General features: G+C 41.0%; 1 protein-coding gene across 1 annotated transcript in view; it reads left to right on the forward strand.

The window, feature by feature from the left end:
* The window catches only part of marchf5 (membrane-associated ring finger (C3HC4) 5), a 24,830-nt gene continuing 4,688 nt past the window's right edge, over positions 1 to 20,142 (forward strand). The window contains exons 1-4 of the mRNA XM_080868476.1: positions 1 to 446; positions 11,687 to 11,889; positions 19,591 to 19,721; positions 19,802 to 19,985. Of these exons, the coding sequence (XP_080724602.1) occupies positions 403 to 446; positions 11,687 to 11,889; positions 19,591 to 19,721; positions 19,802 to 19,985 (562 nt within the window). The 5' untranslated portion in view covers positions 1 to 402. The remainder of the gene's footprint in view (positions 447 to 11,686; positions 11,890 to 19,590; positions 19,722 to 19,801; positions 19,986 to 20,142) is intronic.

Consider the following 20,142-nt stretch of genomic DNA (forward strand, 5'->3'; position numbering starts at 1 on the left):
TGTCTTTGCGTTACCTCAGAGACAGCTTGTCAATGGAGTCAAACGGTCACGCCAAACGAGGCCGTGGCAGATGTAAAGAAGAATTTTGCCCGAAATAGCCTATCGAACGCATATAAGTGTTACGTAGACTGCGGCGGCGGAGGAGGAATATCTTTTTGATTAAAAAAAATACCGGTTCGTTTGCGGGTGTTGCGCCGCATCTCGACGAAGGCCTATGTAGCTTGTTAGCATTAGTTCAACAGCTAACTTGCTAGCAGGTGTTTTTTGTTTTTTTGTGGGGGGTTTTCTACGTCGACTTTAGCTGCAACAAATTAACGAGTACTAAATTTCGAATGTTTTACCTGTAACGCAATTAATTTCCTCCAAGAAGACAGCATCTGAACCTTTTTGGCCTCTACGACAATGGCGGAACAGAACGCAGTTGGCATGCAGCAGAATTTGGACAGGTGAGTTCAAGTTTGGGGCTAGCATGCTAATGGCAGCCACATAGCTAAACTTCAAAACAAAACAGTCGTCAAGAAAAATTGTGGGATGGTATTGTCAGAATACCGTCCCCCAATTTAGGCTTTAAGTGAGACACTATCATTTTTTTAACAGGACACGAACTTTCAACTCAGCTCTGGATATCATTAAGTTTGCCTGGCCAGGGTATTTTTAGTTTACAAAGGAAGTCCTGGACTCCTAGCTCTGCCAATGAATTGGTGGATATTGTGTTAAGTAATCACTCTAACTTTCTATGGCCAGTTCTTTTGTGTTCTCAAACTGGATACAATTCATAAGGCCATGGAGAAATGTCCAAATATTTGGCTTATTAACTATTGACCCTTAGGCAGGACCCCGCGTCCAGTAAAATACCTGAAAATGTCACGTTCATAGTTCAGAACAAACCTGCTTATCTGTGTTACATCAGACACTGAATGTAATTTCTGTGGCAGCTGAAACGTTGATTAATTTCGAGGAGAATCTTTTCTTTAGTAAGATGTCTGAACAAAGTTTGTTTTTACGTACTTGTACAAAAGCGAAAATCAGATACAGGGTGCTCTAAAATGTTTGCGGTCAAGTAGAACAAAAGGAGAACACGTGAATGTAACTGAGGAGCAAGATCAGAATTCCACAAGTTCATATACTATATACACTCATATAAAAGAAAAGAATACAAAACACTTACATCATGGGGAATCATTTTATGTTGTACAATCAGCGTCAACAGACGCAAACGTAATTGGAAGCAGATATAAATGGTAAATGGTAAATGGCCTGTATTTATATAGCGCTTTACTAGTCCCTAAGGACCCCAAAGCGCTTTACATATCCAGTCATCCACCCATTCACACACACATTCACACACTGGTGATGGTAAGCTACATTGTAGCCACAGCCACCCTGGGGGCACTGATGAGAAGCTGTTTCTGTAGCCAGCAGCAAAGCAAGTCTGCTTAAACATATTTTCATCAATGCTTTATCGCCATGTCATAGCTGGGATATTTCACAACAGAAAGAAGAAGTTCAACCATGGATTCTGTCAGGCAGCATTCTGGTCAAAAAGGGTCTCCTTTCACTTTCATCATGACAGAGTCGAAGTTTATCAACAGGCCGAACTTCAGTGGCATTATGGAGTGTAAAGCCACAGAATAGAAAGCTTTTAGTTCACTTGAAGCTGTATGAGGTCTACACTTTATCAAAGGTACTTTTATTCTCTAGTATAGACACAGCTTCCCTATAGTTTGCCTTCAGATCCTCACCTTGAAGGCATTTTCAATATTTGTGATCTGCCAAACTCCTGCAACGACAAGTTAATTCCTTTTCAGGAAAGAATTAATCAGCTTGTGTTCAACTTTGTTTTGTTTTTTTTATCTTACTTTCAGCATTTCGAATTGCTTTTAGTCATTGCTTATAAAGGATTAAGAGAAAAGATAACTTTACGTGGCAAAGTGTAATTCATGATGCAATTCTTAAAACAGAAGTTAAACAATTTCCCTGTCAAAGCAGCTATACTTTTGCTTTGCAAATACCTACCATATTGTAGTTTAAGTAATGAGGTTAAAGCTTAACTCGCCTAACAGGTTTATATACTGTAAGACTACCTTCACACTGCAGGTCTTAATGCTCAGTTCCGATTTTTTGATCAAATCCGATTTTTTTATTTATTTTTTTTGTCTGCTTGTTCACACTACAAATAAAATGTAACAGCAAACACGCTCTAGTGTGAACCCTCAAAGCGGCCCGCATGCGCAAAAGAAGACGTCACACTCTGTTTAGACCCAGAGCAAACAGTATTGACTGATGGCCCTTAATATAAAGACTTGTTTCGGACTTTACGTTTCCCAATTTTGCTTTAAGTTATAAAGTTATTTTGGTATTTACATATGGCCTAATAATTATCGTTATTGCTGTTTTAGAGAGGAGTAGTGCTTCAAAGGATAGTTGCAGATTTCTGTCAGAATCTGCAGATTATACAGTACAAATAAAATGTTCACGTTTCTCCAACATTGTCTTCCCAACAGTTTCACTGACATCTACACTGGATGGCCAGGAAGCGTTCACGATGTCTTCTTGGGCGCTGATAATTGGCGTCTGTCTTGTGTCAGTGACGTAAAAGACGGATTTCATGCGACATGACCATTCAAACAGCAGTCGCTTTCTAAAACACCAGCTATGTATCGGATTCAGTACCACATACAAAAGTGACCCAGGTCGGATTTGAAAATATCGGATTTGTGCTGATGATCGGATATGGATCGCATAGGGTCAAAAAAGTCGGATTTGATGCGTTTTCACCTGCAGTGTGAACGTAGCCTAAGAGACATTTAATGAGACACAAAAGAAGTATAAATTTTGCATGTGTTTGGAGCATTGTGTTGGTGGCCGTGGGTTGATGTGATGTCGTGTAGGTTTGGCTCCTGCTGCCAGATAAACTTTCTCATTTGCAGTGATTTCTTACATCACCAAGTTTTTAGTTAAAAACCCCTGCATATGTACAATAGGGAAAACTCTATTTTAGTTTACTGACTTGGTGGCCTTTATTCGTACTGTACTCAATTCAACAATTCTAGTAAAAATTTAATCAGCTGAACAAACCTGAGTGGGTAGTTGGCGTCTCGCGGCCATCAGTTAAATCACCTTTTCAGAGTTGGGATCTCATCTGCCCAGAAAGATCGGTCAACAACAGCACTTGCTTTGTGATATGTTTTGAAATACAAAGTAATCCAAGTCAGAGATTTGTAGGAGTGTTTTGTTAGGGTTACAAAATGTCTGTGAAAAAGGCCAAGTCATGCAAGTTATCATCTTACCTCTGCTTATATTGGCAATACACAAAAGTAAAGGACACAGACAAATCCTTGAGTGCTATATATTGTTAGTTGTGATAAAATCTTATCGTTCAAGAAAGGAGGGAGTTATGTTTTTAAATTGGATGTTGGTGAATCTTAAATGTTTTTTATTACTAATCAGACTGCCTGTGTTTTTTTTGTTTTTTTTTCTTCAGTATGTAAAAACACAACAGGCGTTCATGGGTATGATTAACTTCTTTATGTCACAGTGACATGACACGCTTTCCAAGTCTTCTCATGCGGCATGTGTGACCTGAATCTTTGTTTGTTGGGGGTGAGGTGATGCGTGCCATTTCCTTTAAAATAGCGTATGCTGTCTGTAAAAGACTTGGCACACAAGTAACGCAGCAATATTGAGTCAATATTGAACATTGGACTTTGAAATCATTTCCCAGGAACATAGTACAGTGGCAGAAAGAAAGGAAGGGCCCATGATCATTGTGAAACGTGCTTTAGCTGTGTGCTGCTGGTGCGTAGCAGAGGCAATAACCCGTGCAATGTTTGAGTAGCCAAAGGCAGGAAGATGTATGTCATGTCTGCTTACTCCTAGACAGTTGTGTACCCAGCCTCTATCACTGACAAACATGAGGCTCCAGAGGCTCTTATCTGGACCTGCCACAAACAGCCAGCTGCCTCTGCAATGCAGTGTTTCACAAATGGAAGTAGGAAGCACATTTTAATCCACATTTATTTATTTATACAGAACCTACATGTTTTATTCTTTTCTTGCTGACCCCATTGATCTCTGCGTGAATGGGTCGATAAATATGTGCTGTGCGTGCGCTAAGAACAACTGACCTTACAGTCATGATTTTGCAGTTTTAATATGGAACATTGTCAGCTTCTGCAGGCTCTTTTTCGACCTTTTCAAACGGTTGAGTGATGATTTGATTTTTTTTTCCTTTTAATGGAAAACAACTGCAGAGACTTTGTTATTTTGTTTGCATGGAGTAGATTAATGACATGTTCCAAGAAACAAATCAGTGGCTGGTCAGCATGTCTTTCCTTGGTAACCCACAGTTTGCATAAATAAGCTGTATTAGCCAGCATTAATGCCAGTGGAAGCTCATGCCACATTTTAAGATAGCTGGTTTAGATAACAGGCAGAGTTATTTAAATCACAAACTAGAGCTGGGCGATATGAGATTTTTTTCATATCACGATATGTTTTTTTCATTTCAGGCGATAACGATATATATCACGATATAAGCCAAATAACTATATTTGTAAGATTTAAATGTGCCGTTGCTCACAAGTAAAATGTGAAATAATCAGCAGCTTGTTTTGATTTAAATATTTATTTCCCATAATAAGTTCAACAGGGTAGATGTACTTAAGGAACATGAGACTTTTTCAGATAAATAAAGGCAAATATTGCAAACTACACAAAAGGCAGCCGCTAAAGCGTTTAAGTTTCAAAATAGAACAAACAAAACAGACTACCGGTACTAAATTGTCAGTTCCACTTAGAAACAAAATATTAATTCTAGAAATAAATATTAGTTTGTTTTACAGAAGAACAGACAGAATTGACTAACTTTTGTCAATATCAAATAAACTGAGAACTAAAAGGAAATTCTCAATCTCTCCTTGTTGTATAGCTGAGCTTTTCAAACAGTTTTAACAGTTACTTTAGTCTGACAAAAGCCGAATGACGAATTAGCGCTTCCAGTCAGAGATTGAGCATGCACCGGTTTATTGTATTTCCAGACTTGCTTTCAGCACAATTTACAGTGAACGCTACTCTGTTTTTGTCAGACTTGAAATAGCCGAAATACCTTCACACTACAGAACTTCTATGGCTCTCCCGTTCGACAATCTCTCCAGCATTGGAACCATCATCTGTTTTCTCTTCGGTAACCTTCGGTCACGCTCGGTTGATTTTTCTCTTCGGTAACCTTCGGTCACGCTCGGTTGATTTTTCTCTAGTCGGCACACTCATTTCCTCCATTACCCGGGCGGCACGGCAGCTGGCTGCTTCCCAAAACAAATACACATGTGCGGCATGGCACTTGTGCTGTACGTAACAAGTTACGTGACGTGACACTGCGGCTGTGATTGGTTCGGCTTTGCACTACTTAATTTGGATTGGCTGTTCTTTTTTTTTTTTTTTTTTTTTTTTAAGAGGACAAGAGCGGCGAGGTCTATCGCAATAGTTTAATTTTTCTATCGAGAAAAATTTATTTCGCAATACATATCGTTATCGTTCTATCGCCCAGCTCTATCACAAACTAACGAGAATATCCTGTATATGTTGTTTGCCCCAAAGCAATGCTTTCTCAGTGCTGTTTGAGCCTTCATAGCTTTTTATGTACCATCAAAAATTACATTTAAACATTGAATCTGTGGCACGTCACTGCAAAAGGTTTTTATTAATAAAGTGGAGTAATTCACCACTTGGCTTTTTTTTTTTTTGTGTGTGTTAACTTTAAGCCACTCAAAGGCTATTTAAAGCATGAAGTCCTTTTGCTTTGTCGTACACCACAGATCACAGTGCTTTGTGGCGATACTAAAAGCACATGCATTTTTTTCTTAGGTAGTGCCCTCAGTTTGTAATAGTTTCTTTGTTTGATATTTCATTGAAGTGAACTTTGCTTAAATTTGAGATTCTGCTGTGTTTCAGGTCAGACTCTTACACACTGGACATTAATATAAATAAGCCCCAGACTAATAAAATATCTGTAATGATTGAAATGTTTTTCCAGAGACTGTCATTGAAGTGTTGATTGGTATTGGTATTTTTATAAGCTGAAGTTGCTACATTCAGTTGCACAATATTGAAAGGAGGACACTGTGTTATGTTATCAGACTTGTTTATTAAAGACCCATCACTCTAAAACCATGGAGACTTTTAGAGTCATTATTCCAGCTAATGACTTGTTTAACCCTCTGGCGTCCAGGGTTTAATTGGCTATTTTTCACTACTTTTGATAGTACATTTATATTTCACCTTTAAAAGTATTTACGCGGCCTTGTTTGATATTATTCTTTTCAGCACAACCTTACATGTGTGAAGTTACCCTTATGTTTTTTTCGTTTTGGTATACTGCATTAACACAGTTGGTCTAAAATCGCAAAGAACTCAACCACAAACATGTTTAACATATCGTTTTCATAACTTGGAATGCAAAGATAAATTTAAAAGATAAATTTAAGAGCACATGAAAGGCCTAAAACCTGAAGACCTGACAACACACCTCGTGTTTTTTCTCCTGGAAACAGCGTTTACATTGCGATCTGCCTTTGGTGGCTTTTTGGCTGGAAAGTAGTGCCCTCATTGTTTTGACACTCAAACAACCGCAATACACTGAATACACAAGACAACAAAACACACAAGCAATATTCCAAACACACCAAACGTCACAAATCTCTCTCGTCTTAAAAATCGCTATCCAAATCCCTCACTCTCTCACTCGCTCTCTCACTGCCATCACTCTTCCTAAACAACCAAATGTCACGTGTCACCTTATTATTTTTTTGATTGGTTGACATTGTAAATTTTTCCACAAATGGAAAAGAGGCGTCATGTGTGTTTTTGTTTTGTTTTTCTCGCAAGAACTCGCTGTCCTTACAAAATGCCGTATTTACCGTTGCGATAGTATTCAGAAAAAAGCATTTTATACATACAGAATTTAAAAACTAGCATGTAGTTTGAAGTCTGCACTTTCAACACAAGTTGAAATGGAGACTTGGCGTGCATCTTGTTGCTATGGAATTTTAAATTGGGTATGTGATTTGGACATACTGGCTCGTCTATTGACCCCAGAGGGTTAACTTGATACTGACACACAAAGTTTAATGCAATACTAACACTTTGAGCTGTTATTTGACCAGCTTGGACAAGACAACATTGTGATTTCCCACAGCCACATGATCATTGCTGAGTTAAAGGAGCCTTTGTGGGGTGGCTTATGCTCTTCTTGAGGACAGGAGCCTGGCTTGTGAGACGATGAGAAAGTCACACTTAATACTAATATTAAGAGTGGCCTTAATATCTCAGTGTCAATCACATCATGGCCATGTCTGTGTCATCTTGGAGCTTTCTTCTATTATCAGAATAAAATCCACAGCTGAGGTGAAACGCGTGACAGTGTCCACAGTGCCTCTGTGCTGCACATTCTTTTGATCCCACGAGCTTGAAGGGTTTTCAAAATAACTGCCGAAATAAAAATGATAATATGCATTGCTGCTTGCCTGCCCTTGAAGTTTCAAAGCAGTCTCTGTGCATTAGGTGGATTAAAGCTTTATTGTAAAAACAGCAGAGACCCACATGAGTTTGCCTGTTTAACATGTAAATAACTTGGTGATACAGGAGGTCACCTTCCTTCAGTGGATTTCAGGCACGTCGCCATCATCAAGTCTCTATGTTCTTGAAAGTCCTTCAGCAACTTTATTAGCAATAATTCAGCATGTCAATCTGCAGATTTTACATCATCGTTTCAACATTTAAAATTGATCTTTTCATTGCATATCGGGTTAACATATTTAGAAAATTGTTGCATTCTGATATACAAGCCTGTTTTGTTTTTTTTTGTTTTGTTTTTTTTAATATATCAGACTGCACAGGATTTCTCAGTATGCAGTCGTCATTTTGGCTTATCTGGCTGACTGTTCTGTTAAACAGGGCTGAGGCGACGGCAAGCCAGAGATTAAGGTTTCGCACAGAAGATAGTGTTTCACTGCTGTTGTAATAGGTTCTGTCATGCTCTGGGGCTGGGTTACAGGAACAAGAGCCAGTGAATCTAAGGTAGAGATGGGTTTTGTTCTCCGCTGTCGTGTTTCTGTGGAGACGTCTGTCCACCGTTCTACTCGGCGTCTCATCATCGCTTTTTTTTTTTTTTTTTTTTTTTTTTTTTTTTTTAAACGGCAGCCTCATTTTCAGTCTGCAGTGTCTTTGAAGATCCCGTGGTGTCGCACATAAATTCCTATGATGCATTTTTTATATTTGTTTTTTTCAGTTTTGCATTGCAGATCAATGCGAGAACCCTATTTGAATTAAATTGAGTAGTGTGATGCCAGTACACATACATAGGGAGGGGTCAGCTATAGGGTGAACCGCAGTAAAGACTGTAGATATGATCTTGAATGGGGGGTGATGTTTCCATCACACCACACATTCTCACTGACATGTCATCTGATCACCTCGACCTGGACTGTCCTCTCCTGCGTTGTCATATTTTATTCAACACCAGGGGGGTATTGACAAATAATTCATTGGAGGTAGCTACCTGAGCAAATAATTCAAATGTTGGTCATGCTGTCTTTGACATTTTAAAAAAAAATAGTACTTCTGCGTGCCATGAAGGGATTCAACAAATGGAGCTGAGGTGGGGGGGGTGTTTCTAAAATTCCTGGTGTAAGAAACATTTTTTACTTCCTTGTGAGAGTAAACAGGTTTTCCCTGTTCCTGTTATACCTGTGGTTTAAAAACAGGAAATGGAAGAGTAAACTGCAGCTACAGCTTATCAGGTCAGACACAGGCACCTTCTTTTGCAGTGTGCTTTGGTTAGGTGTCTTACTGTTGGGTTGACCTTTGGAAAGTAATCTGCTAGAATTCTGAGCACAAATAATTCATAATGTGAATGATACCAAAATTAGATCATCACAAACTATGGGTGGGAAGGGGGCGTTCTTAATCAGTGTTTTGTATGCCAGAGATTTATGGGAGGTGTGTGTAGACTAATCATTTTTTCATTCATCCAGTGAAATGCCAGCTGTTCAAGGTTCAGAGTAATTATGAAAATGAGATCATAAATCTCACACACAAATGGGTCACAGGCAGCAGTCAGCTACCAAACCAATGGATCGCCTGGCAACAGGCTAGTTTAAAAAAAACCTAAACATTTTCCAGTTTTTAAAACCACATTTTAAGTGGTTTTCATTCATTTCTGCAAACTGCCAAATAGAAGTCTTTGTCTATCTGTTAGCTCTGCGACAGACTGGCAACCTGTCCTGGATGTACCCTGCCTCTCGCCCTAAGACAGCTGGAATAGACTCAGGCCTCCTGCGACCCTGAAAAGGATAAGCGGAAGTGGATGGATGGATGATTAGAAAACCATAATCGGTATATTTTGATGATATGATATGTACCCCAGACAGTATCACAGTATTACACAGAGGAATAATTTGGAAGGACCCCCCCCCTCTCTCCGATAAACAAATCCACGAGAGCTGATTATTTTGGGATATCTAAAGTAATTGCACTCTGCTTTTAGGTTCTTTTCAGGCGGACAGCGCAGATCGGTGGCATCAGCCTTGTTTCTTGCTGACATTTCTCCTCCGGATGTGCATGTGTGGCGCAAGTTGTTTGACAGGTTGTCAATGAGGAAAGGAGATGCGCACAGCAAGATACTGTTCATAGGCAAATGTTCATGGTATGATAGCCATCAAGTTTCATATCATGTTAATACTTGAAAACCAGTATACTGTTGCAACCGGAGAACCAGTAGAACTCCCTTGAACTTGGCGGAGTCGAGACTCTAGACATGCTGTTGATTTACTTACATCAATTATTCAGATCTAACCTGTGAAGGTTTTCATGAGTTGATGGCAGCTGAAGTAAGGTTCTGCGGATTCTCAAACTGAGCTATATGCAGTGAGACACCCTGGTGGTGACCCATCCAGCCAGTCGCACGTTGCTGATTAATTATGGAAATGCAATATGTCACACTAGGTGATGTGCTTTGTTAAGGTCAGGGAAGTTCGATATCAAATTGTCTTGCACATGTTGCGTTGCTTTGCAGTGGAGGAGGGTAAGGTTGTAAAAGACCGGCAGAACCTTCCTAAGAGGTAAAGAGAAGGTTTACTCCCATCTCTGTATGTAAGGGAACAGAGAAGGAAGATGTCACGGTATAAAATGTGGTTTGGCTTGAATTACGTTGTCATAGTTTTCATCAATTACTTTTTTTTTCTCACAACAACAACAAGACAAGCTTGGGGAGGAAGAGAAGAGTGGAGATATACCCACATTTCACATTTGAAGTCAAGGAAAATAAGATGCTTTGTAAACTGTGTGGATTCACTCTCACCAGTAAAAACACAACAAGCTTTCACACTTTATATTTTAGTCAACTGAATCACTTTAGATTTAGGATAATAATACTATAGTTTGAGTAAAACTAAAAAGAATTCAAATAAAATCAGCTGTCAAAATGAACACTGACCTGTTGATTCAGTGTATGAGTAGCATTGTGAATAATACTGGCGTCAAAGTCAGAAATGTGTAGCTATGGCTAGGATCAACGGAAGTAGAGAATCGGTATATGTGGAGCATAGGTTGCTTCTTTTACCAATGCTTGTTAGAAAAGGGAGCTGACACTGATGTGATCTGAAATGCAATCCTTTGGAAATTGTCTTGTATTCTAATGGCAGGGTGAAGGGCCTGTTTGTTTGAGCTGCTGTGTGTCCATTGAACACTTCTTGTCAGATATGCTTGATTCAGTCAGCATTGCAGCTTGTTTGCCTATAGGGTTTATGTATTGATCGGCTGATTTCTGATTACTGGTAAAGAGCTAGCAGGAGTCCTTCATCAAAGCACTTTGTAGCTGCTCCATCATCTGCCGTTTGTTTTACACAGAGAAAAATCTGCACCAAGTCTCCAGAAGCTGTATTAAAATATGCAGATGAACTGATAACTTGGTCTGATAGCATGTTTAAATGATACAGCTTAATGAAGGCTGACAGCAGCCATCCTATTTTACATGAGATACCTGCAGCAAACAGGGGTGAGTCTAAAGGGGGGCACAGGGTGTACTAGACTATATTAATTTCAAGACTTTTGTAACATTTTTCAGATTAAAAATGAAATATTATAAAACATTATATTCATTAAATTGCATTAATATTTAAAAATATAAAAACACCAACGTTTTTTTCACAAGCCAAAACCCCCCCAAACCATTAGCCATTAAACTCTGAGCCACTGACCTGAGGGTTGTTAGATTGGACACTGAATTATTAGATTATAAGATTACTCGATTACTAAAATAATCAATATTTGCAGCTCTATTTACAACCATGTCTTTCTTTTACCCTTCAGCTGTACAAGGCTGATGGGGCGCAGAGAATGAGGTGATGTAGGAGATTCAAATTGATACCATAGGTGTATCTACTAAAAATCTCACACGAGTTCAAACCTCAGTGACCTTCACCTCAAGGTCAGAGTAAGTTTTCTGAAAATCTTGTGTATGCGATAACTTCAGAACAAGGTGACGTACGATTTTGAAATTAATGGCATAAGTGTGTCTACTAGGAGACTGAGGGGTACAGCTGGTGGCTGCTAGTATTTTTATTTATTTTTTGCAGCCATGTTTGTTTCAGTGTCTCATCCTGAATTTGGGCATGTGTGTTTGTTTTAGGAGCTGCTGGGTGTGCTTTGCCACGGACGAAGATGACCGCACGGCAGAGTGGGTTCGCCCGTGTCGCTGCCGCGGCTCCACCAAGTGGGTTCACCAGACCTGCCTGCAACGCTGGGTGGACGAGAAACAGCGAGGCAACAGCACAGCACGCGTAGCCTGCCCACAGTGCAATGCAGAATACCTCATTGTCTTTCCCAAACTGGGTGGGTTGCATTTCTCTGAAAATAAAACCTTGTGGAAGCGTGATGAGATGGCCTCGAAATGTCACTAGCTTTTGTTGTCTTGTTGGGCTGAGAGGATTCTGTGCTTGAGGAAATTAAGAGGATAATTATTCCTTCAGCTATGTTTTTCAAGGTCTACTGCAAAACTTTGAGTGATTGCAGTACTCCAGTCTTTGAAGCTATGTGTGATTTATGTCTGTGGCATAGATTTTCAAAATGAGGATCAGGTATATTCAGGATCATTTAAAATTGAAAGGCTTTAGATCCTATAGAGTAGTGTGTGATGTACAGCATGGTTAAAATATAAGGATCGTTAACTTATAGCCCCACGCCATGCTGAGAAGCTGAGATAAATTTCTTGTTCACAAATCTAAATTTAATATAGTGTATTGCTGAGCTCTCATACAGCCTTTCTGGCAGTTGTCAACATCAAAGCAGAATTACAGAGAAAATTTCCATGTAAATAAACTCCTGTTTGAGTCACTGCCTGCAACTGTATCCAAACTTTGGGAACTGTTGAGTTTGTCTTGCCTCAGTTTATTTACTCGAGATCCAGCATAAGTTCTGTGGCGATCTGGGTAAATGTTTCATTTCATTGTGACAACGAACAGGGGCGTGCTCGCTGACTGACCAGCAGCTGCTGCCTCAATTAGCTCCACACGTCAGAGTGGCGAGGGCTTCGATTGTTCTCAAAAGCTATGACTCAACCAGTGAAGATACAGCACGCAGAGCTGTGCTTATTTGGACACAAGCTGCTCACAGCTCACTTTCTCAGATCTCTTCATAACTTTCTAAGACAGTGAATGACTCTCACAGAACACACTGCAGTTGCATCACAGGAAAGTTGGTTTTATCTGTTAGATGTTTTGCTGCTGGATGTGAAGACTTGGGCATATTTGAAGTTGTATACTTGTCACTTGGTTACCCATCAGCCCCTGGCCCATTGCCATTTCATAGAGAGAGACACGTTGAAATTTGAGACAGAAGCAAACATAGTGTTAGCCTGCAACAGGTTGGGCCCAACTGGTAAACAGGTTCATGTATATTTATAGTGACCAATGCTGTGCTGTCACTCACTTTGGTGCTTTAAGCTGAGCTTCTGTGCATGCTTCTCCAACCTCAAGTGTTTGTCTGACCTCTATCTACGAGCTCATTATTGGAATGTGGTTGCTGGGTATATGTGAATGTGTCTACAGCCCTTTTGTATTTGTATTGACTCAATTCCTAGAAGCACAGTTAATCAGTACTTGGAAGTAAAAAAAAAACCCCAAAAACATTCAGTAGCGCAAAGTTTTATGGACCAAGTTTTATTTATTCACAAATTTGAAACATTTCTGCAGACAACAAAAGCATGCAGCCAATATGGGGCAATTTCTACCAAGGTTGGTTGTGAAATTGGTAGAAATTGTGACAAAATAATCAGTGGATAACAAACAAGTTTGATCCCCTTCCCTCAGGAATATTTATTTTTGTAAAATATGTGAACGGGGAAAGAATGGCCAAGAATGGCATCTTTGCAAAACCATTGTTAAACCAGTTAAATTCTCAATCCTTTTTGCAGCTTCTTGGCCACTGCTGTTGAGGTTCAGTTGGAAATTGTTCATTTTCCTGTTACTAGATTTATGGGGAGCCACATTAGACAGAGGAGGAAATTGCCACAGGTTTGAGACCCCTGCCCCAAAGCATAAAAAGAATACAGATAGAAATGGATATCATAGTTTAGCTTTCACTGGGGCTCTGACGTGGTAACGTCTTGTCCATGTGCAGCATGTGTAGCAGCTGAGTTAAAGTGAAACAAAATATCCATACAGTAAGTTATAAAGTCAACTTCTCATAGTGTTTCAGTTCTCTTTAAACAATCTTTAGGATTGTTGGCTGTAACAGGCCCTGCTCGTTCTGTTTGTGAAATCAGAATTGTCCTAATGGATCTGTTTGATCTGAATTTGCTGTTTATTGAAATTTTGTATATATAAGTATGTTTGTTATCTAATGTTAGTGTCTCACATGTTCTGGCTTTGAGGCACTTTATGAATTGAGCCTCTGTTGTACAGTGCGCCAGTGGAATTTACACTTTAGACTGACTGCATCAGTGTTTCTCACACTGCCGTATTATTATGATGGCTTTGCGGCTTGTTATTTTTGGACAGCTCTTTATAAAAAAGTCAGTCATAGAAGTGACTTGTGGCTAAATGTTTACCCTCAGTCTCCTGATGCCCACTCCACAGTTTGTTTTTTAGTCATGTGTTCAAATACTGAAGTGGTTTAGAGCATGGTGATGGATAGGCCAGCGGTTTATTTTGAAAGAGCTTCCTCGTTTCTGATCTGGGTGACGTTGCCCTCGGAGAATGACACAGAAACAGCGTGCCACCATCACTCTTCATTTGCTGAGGTTGGTGTTGCCTTTGATGTAACTTTCTTTGGTTTCCCTTCAGTTTAGATGACAGACTGTGAGGATGTGTGGTGGAGTTTTAGCCTCAGGATGTTTTGGGAAGATTTCTGCAGACGAAGTAGCCTAAACTTTGTTTTGCCACTTATTCCAATTTCTGGTTGAGAGTTGGAAGTGAATTAATAGGCTGCAGTTAGCACACTGTCCACCACAGCTTGTGTGTGTGTGTGTGTGTGTGTGTGTGTGTGTGTGTGTGTGTGTGTGTGTGTGTGTGTGTGTGTGTGTGTGTCATAAGACCTTTTTTTCCTGCAATGTACTATAGCAGCAGGCAAATGTGTTTTTAGGGGTTTTGTTTTTTCACTTTTGCATTTTTTTTTTAAATGCTGAAAGTGTTTGAATAGGAAATGGATAGTAGAGTAGTGGTTGGTTATGTGCACAGTGTTTGTTGAGTTTACCTCACCCCCACCCACCCACCGACCCCCAAATCCCTTTAGTGAGGGTCAGACGGAGGTGGTGTGCGGGGATGTTGGATGTGTCTGGATGAGAGGAGTGGGAGTGAAATTGGGTCACAGAAAGAGCAAACAGAGCAGCTCATCAAAGGCCCACAGCGACAGAGGAGATGAGCAGAGCTGCTGATGGATTCATGAAATCACAGCGTTTCTAGGTGATGAGGAGAGGATGTACCTCCGTGTTGTCCTTTCCAGCAGGGCAGCACATGCAAACATTAAGTGGCGATTCACGGATTTGCATTCGTGGCACCGCGTGACGTCAGACTTGGGTCAGACTGAATTTGCAAAGCATTTGGATTTGTTACGCAGGGTTTTTACTGACACGACTGCTTTGTCAGGGTTTGAATTTCCATGAGATTTTTCTTTGTTCTGACTGAGGACTTGAGACGCTGGCTGCAGGATACGCTGGGCATTAGTCCACTTCAAAGCAAGGCGGAGGAGTACAGCGCTTTTGGTTTTGCTGCATCATTGCTGCAGTGTTCCTCTCACATAATTTTTATTCTAGCCTCGTTCTCTTTATTATACAACGCCATGTCTAGTACAGAGACCCAGTATCTTTGGTCACCTAATGCACAAAAACTGTTAAAGCTTAGATGCACTCCTTTTTTGCGGTGTTTGCTCTGGTTTTAATGAACCCAATGAATACTATCAGTTTTCCAGCCCAGCAATAACAGCATTCAGTCTGGGCGGATGGAGTTAAATCTGTGGACGGGTAGAGATGGGGAGCACTGACCGGTCACTGAGGCCAGCTCATTTCTAGAGGCTGGATAGGGTTTGGTCACAGTATTGCTCTCTGCGCGGGGACCCCTGCCTGCTCTTGGAGCAAATGAGTGGGTGGATTCTGAGATACACATCATTTTTTTCTCTTAACTCAGGTCTTGATTGTTTTTCACTTGCTTACAGCCCCGGAGGGGGGGGGCAGAGTCATTTTTCAGCCTTCAAAGAGCAGGGCAGCTATATGCTGTTCTGGCTGCACTCCCACCAGCAGCTGCTGCAGAGCCAAAGCTAGCCCATCATGCTAATTTGGCTCGCTATATAACTCCTGAGGACGACGTGTCCTTGCTGCTCCTTTTCTGACACTCAGCCCAGAGAGTAAACAAGTGAGCTGGAACAGCGTGCCAATGTGCGTGCCCACTACCGAGGTATTGCAGTTGCACGGGGCCCCCTCCTAACTTTCCTCTCCCTCCCTCCTTTTTTAATAATCTTAATTATGGAATCTGCTACCAGCAGCCATTAAGGGCAGTCTAGTCCCCTTTGCCCGGGATGGCGTAATGCTTAGGCACGGAGAAAGCGGAAGAGATCCCAGTGCTGTCATCAAAATATGGCATATTAATGCTCTCGAGCATTGTGAGGTCAGTCCCAAAGGCAAACACGGGTGCAGTAACAGGAGGCCTGAAAGCATCAAATGGCTGCTGGCAGATAAGAGACAGCTGCTGCATTAAAAACTGTCTCAGACTCAGATACTCTTTAGAAGTGATAAATGCACCTCGCTCACTTTGAGCTCTTTCCTCAACAAGTGGACTGCAGCGCTGCAGTAAAGACATTTAGCACAGACCAGCACAGTGAATGCACTCAGCTGTAGAAATACGTGCACTGCTAACAGTGGATGGATTGTATGCCGCGTGTGGCAGGTACTTACGGGCACCAGCCTCATAGTGGCCAGGCTGCACAAACAATTTAATGAAGCCAGTCCAGAAACTGTAAAACTCCTCACGGCACCCCTGGAGTTATTTCAGGAAGCCGAGTCCTTTTACTCTAAGCTCATGTTGTTAAGGTTGTAGTTAGAGATGTGTCACCACTTTCCCTTCCTTCAAAAATGTATCTGCTCAGGTGTTTGTTTGAAATCTGTCCTTGTGCCTGACTGGGCCCTGGCAGTAATCCTTTTCCCAGTAACGGCCTGTAACCCACCGCCCCAGCTGTCCTTAACTCTAAGTGATGGCAGCTTTCTGTGCTATAAGGCAGAGGTGTGGACTCGAGTCACATGACTTGGACTCGAGTCAGACTCGAGTCATTAATTTTATGACTTTAGACTTGACTTGAAAAAATGTTCTAAGACTTGTGACTTGACTTGGACTTTTACACCAATGACTTGGGACTTGAATTGGACTTGAACCGGTTTACTTGAAAAGACTTGATATTTTACCCCAAATATAAAATTTAACATGCATATTATATAGAGATTGAAAATGTGACGTCATTCACGGGTAGAACCGCAAAGGATTCTGGGAACTCGTGGCAAGCGGTACTAGCGCACGCAGGCTTTCAATTAAAATCAGTTATACAGCGATAAAAAGAAACACAAAAATGTCAAGAAGCTGTTGTATTATTAACTGCAATAGCCGGTCGCATGACAGCCACGGGAAGCCGACGGGTAAAGAGATCGGTTGTTATCGGATTACGTCGTTGAAGAGAAATTGTTCGAGCCATGTTTCCGAAGTAACAAAGACGCGACGGATGGTCTGGATTGCAGCCATTCAAAGACCAATTATAACGTCCCAGAACCCTCCAGCTCACAGGTTAGTCTGCTCCAAGCATTTACACAAAGGTCAGTCTGCTGTTGTAGTTAACATAATTGGTGATATAGGTTACAAGCAAGTCTGGCGCTGAACAGAAATTGTCGCGCTATGCTCCTTTATTTATTGTGCATAAATAGTGAATTGTCCTGACACAATATTGTGTTTCGCTTCTGTTATTATGGTACATTGACAAAAACATATACTTTTATTCACAGGATAAAACAGGTTTTTTGTATCACTAATTGCCCAGTACGATTACAGCATACAATATTATTGTCACTGCTACATTTCTGTGATGGGTACCAGAAATTATTTCCACTACTAATTAATTACCGTTGAGCTCAAAGGTCCTATTAATAAACGGTTAACGATTGTGTATTTATGACGACGATTTGTGAGACTGGTAAACTTATGATACGTACGATGGTCTTTACTTTCTACACGGTGCATTTCAAGGTCCTGCACCCATCCGTCGGTAAACTGTACCTGGGCTTGTTGCAGTGACCTGAAGTTACTAAACTTCATGAGTGTATGCACTCACTCCAAGAGCCGTATGATTATAAATATGCATATAAATATGCTACGATGAGATAGCTGACTTCATCTAACTAGCAAATGTTGTCCAGGCTACGTTGGTGATACAGTTTTTTTTAATGTGTATGATATTTTTGTCATGCGATTTTAAAGCTGGTCCTACAACCGCATCCAAGAATAACATGCAGCTTATCTCAGAACTGTCGGTGAAAATTATTCTTGGAGCTAGGTTTAATTGAGCTGCATTTTAAAGAGGTGCAATTTCACAATTTGTGTATATTTTCTAAGTTCACTATTTTGTCATGTGTTGAGAAAAACACAGATTTTAAAATTACATGGTCTAACATTTATATTTAGCATAACTGCAACATTATTTTTTCGTTGTTTTTTTTTTTTAAAGACTCGAAAGGACTTGAAATTCAAAGTTTCAGACTTGTGACTTGACTCGGACTTTTACACCAGTGACTTGAGACTCGACTCTGACTTGCCTGACATTACTTGAGACTTGACTTGAGGATAAAGACTTGAGACTTACTTGAGACTTGCAAAACAATGACTTGGTCCCACCTCTGCTATAAGGTCAATCAGGCTCTTTTTACTTGCTGTGCAATATATTTATCAGTGAGCTGCTGACATGGCCTGAGGAAAGGTGTTCTTGAACAAAGTCCTGCTTTCATAATGAGCAGTGACTCAGCACTGTTTCTGAAACAACTTGACTGCTTCATTTCTAAACTAGAGAAGAGATGCAGTGGTATCTCTGTCTGAAGTAGGATTTCAGTCACCGTCTGCTGGAAATGAGAACCGTGCATGTGTAACACTGATATTATAGTAAGGTGTTTGAGAGTGTAGGTTTTTCAGAGCCTGGAAGCCCAAACTGCTGTGCTCTGTGGATCTAATTTTGCAGTTTACCAAGTGCCAAAGCAGCACGCACACAGAGGCCCAGCACTGTCTTGCGCTCAGTCCCTCTGGCAGCCTCCCCGCTCCCCTCCCACTGACTCCTGGGCTAGTTATTAATAGGATGTGGATGGCTCTGTCTGGGTGAGGAAATCAGGTTGCCTTCCTGTAAATATTTCATGATTTCCCTCGAGTGGGCCCAGAATGCAAGAGACGGGAATGCAGCAGAGATGTTTTTTAAGGTCCTGCTCCTGGTGTCAGACAGGGATGTCACTACTCCAAAGGCAAGTTTGAACTTCAGATTAATTTCTTATTACATGCTGGTCGAGAGGCATCCCAGTTCTTTTTAATCTCAGTGGGCCCTGCCCTTGAAGCTCCTCCTTAAGTGTCAATAAACCTGCAAAACAAGGCGTGCACCTTACACAGCCTGCTTTAAACTTAGGAAAAGTCTGAGGAAGAAAGTTTGCTTTTGATGTCACTGCACTGTCGTAATGTGCCTCCAAGCATAGCACACCCAGTAACCCTGTTTCTGTAGAGGGGAGAGAGATGCATCTAATTGGTTGGAAATGAGGATATTTTGACAACTTGAGCTGTCAGGGAAAATAATGAGGGACATTTTCCTGACCTTTGATGCACAAAATGATCATTACATTAGGAGGATTATCAGATCAGTGGATAATAATCCCTGAAGTTCAGATTCTCAGTCAGAAGTACGCAGTAATGGTTGAAGTAGCTCTCTAAAACTACGGATAACAGTTATATTTATGTTAGCCAACAGTTTTACGTGTTATAGGTAAATATATTTCTCTTAGTTGTGACTTAAGTCTGGTGATGCCTCCATCAGGTCCTGTGGTTTATGTGCTGGACCTGGCTGACCGCCTCATCTCCAAGGCTGGCCCCTTTGCTGCAGCTGGCATCATGGTGGGCTCCATCTACTGGACCGCTGTCACATATGGAGCAGTCACTGTCATGCAGGTAAAGATATACTAGATAAATCTAGTATATACTTGTGTGCAGCTGTTTGCCACTCTGACCATCTCCTGTGCCTCCTCCAGGTCGTCGGCCATAAGGAGGGCCTGGATGTTATGGAGCGGGCTGATCCTCTGTTCCTTCTCATCGGGCTGCCCACCATTCCTGTCATGCTGATCCTCGGCAAGATGATCCGCTGGGAAGACTACGTCCTGCGCCTGTGGAGGAAGTACTCTAACAAACTGCAGATCCTCAACAGCATCTTCCCCGGTCAGGACACACTCCTTACGTTTGATCCTGAGAATGTGTATCTGTGTTTATATTGTGTTTGTTACGTGTATGCTGCACTGTGTGAGTCTAACCTTACTCAGGTGTAACTGTCAGTATGAAACGATGATGCTCTAATGTCTGCTGCTGCTAAAGAACA

This window comes from Rhamphochromis sp. 'chilingali' (genome assembly GCF_963969265.1).
Source record: "Rhamphochromis sp. 'chilingali' genome assembly, chromosome: 20".
NCBI classification, from domain to species: Eukaryota; Metazoa; Chordata; class Actinopteri; order Cichliformes; family Cichlidae; genus Rhamphochromis; species Rhamphochromis sp. 'chilingali'.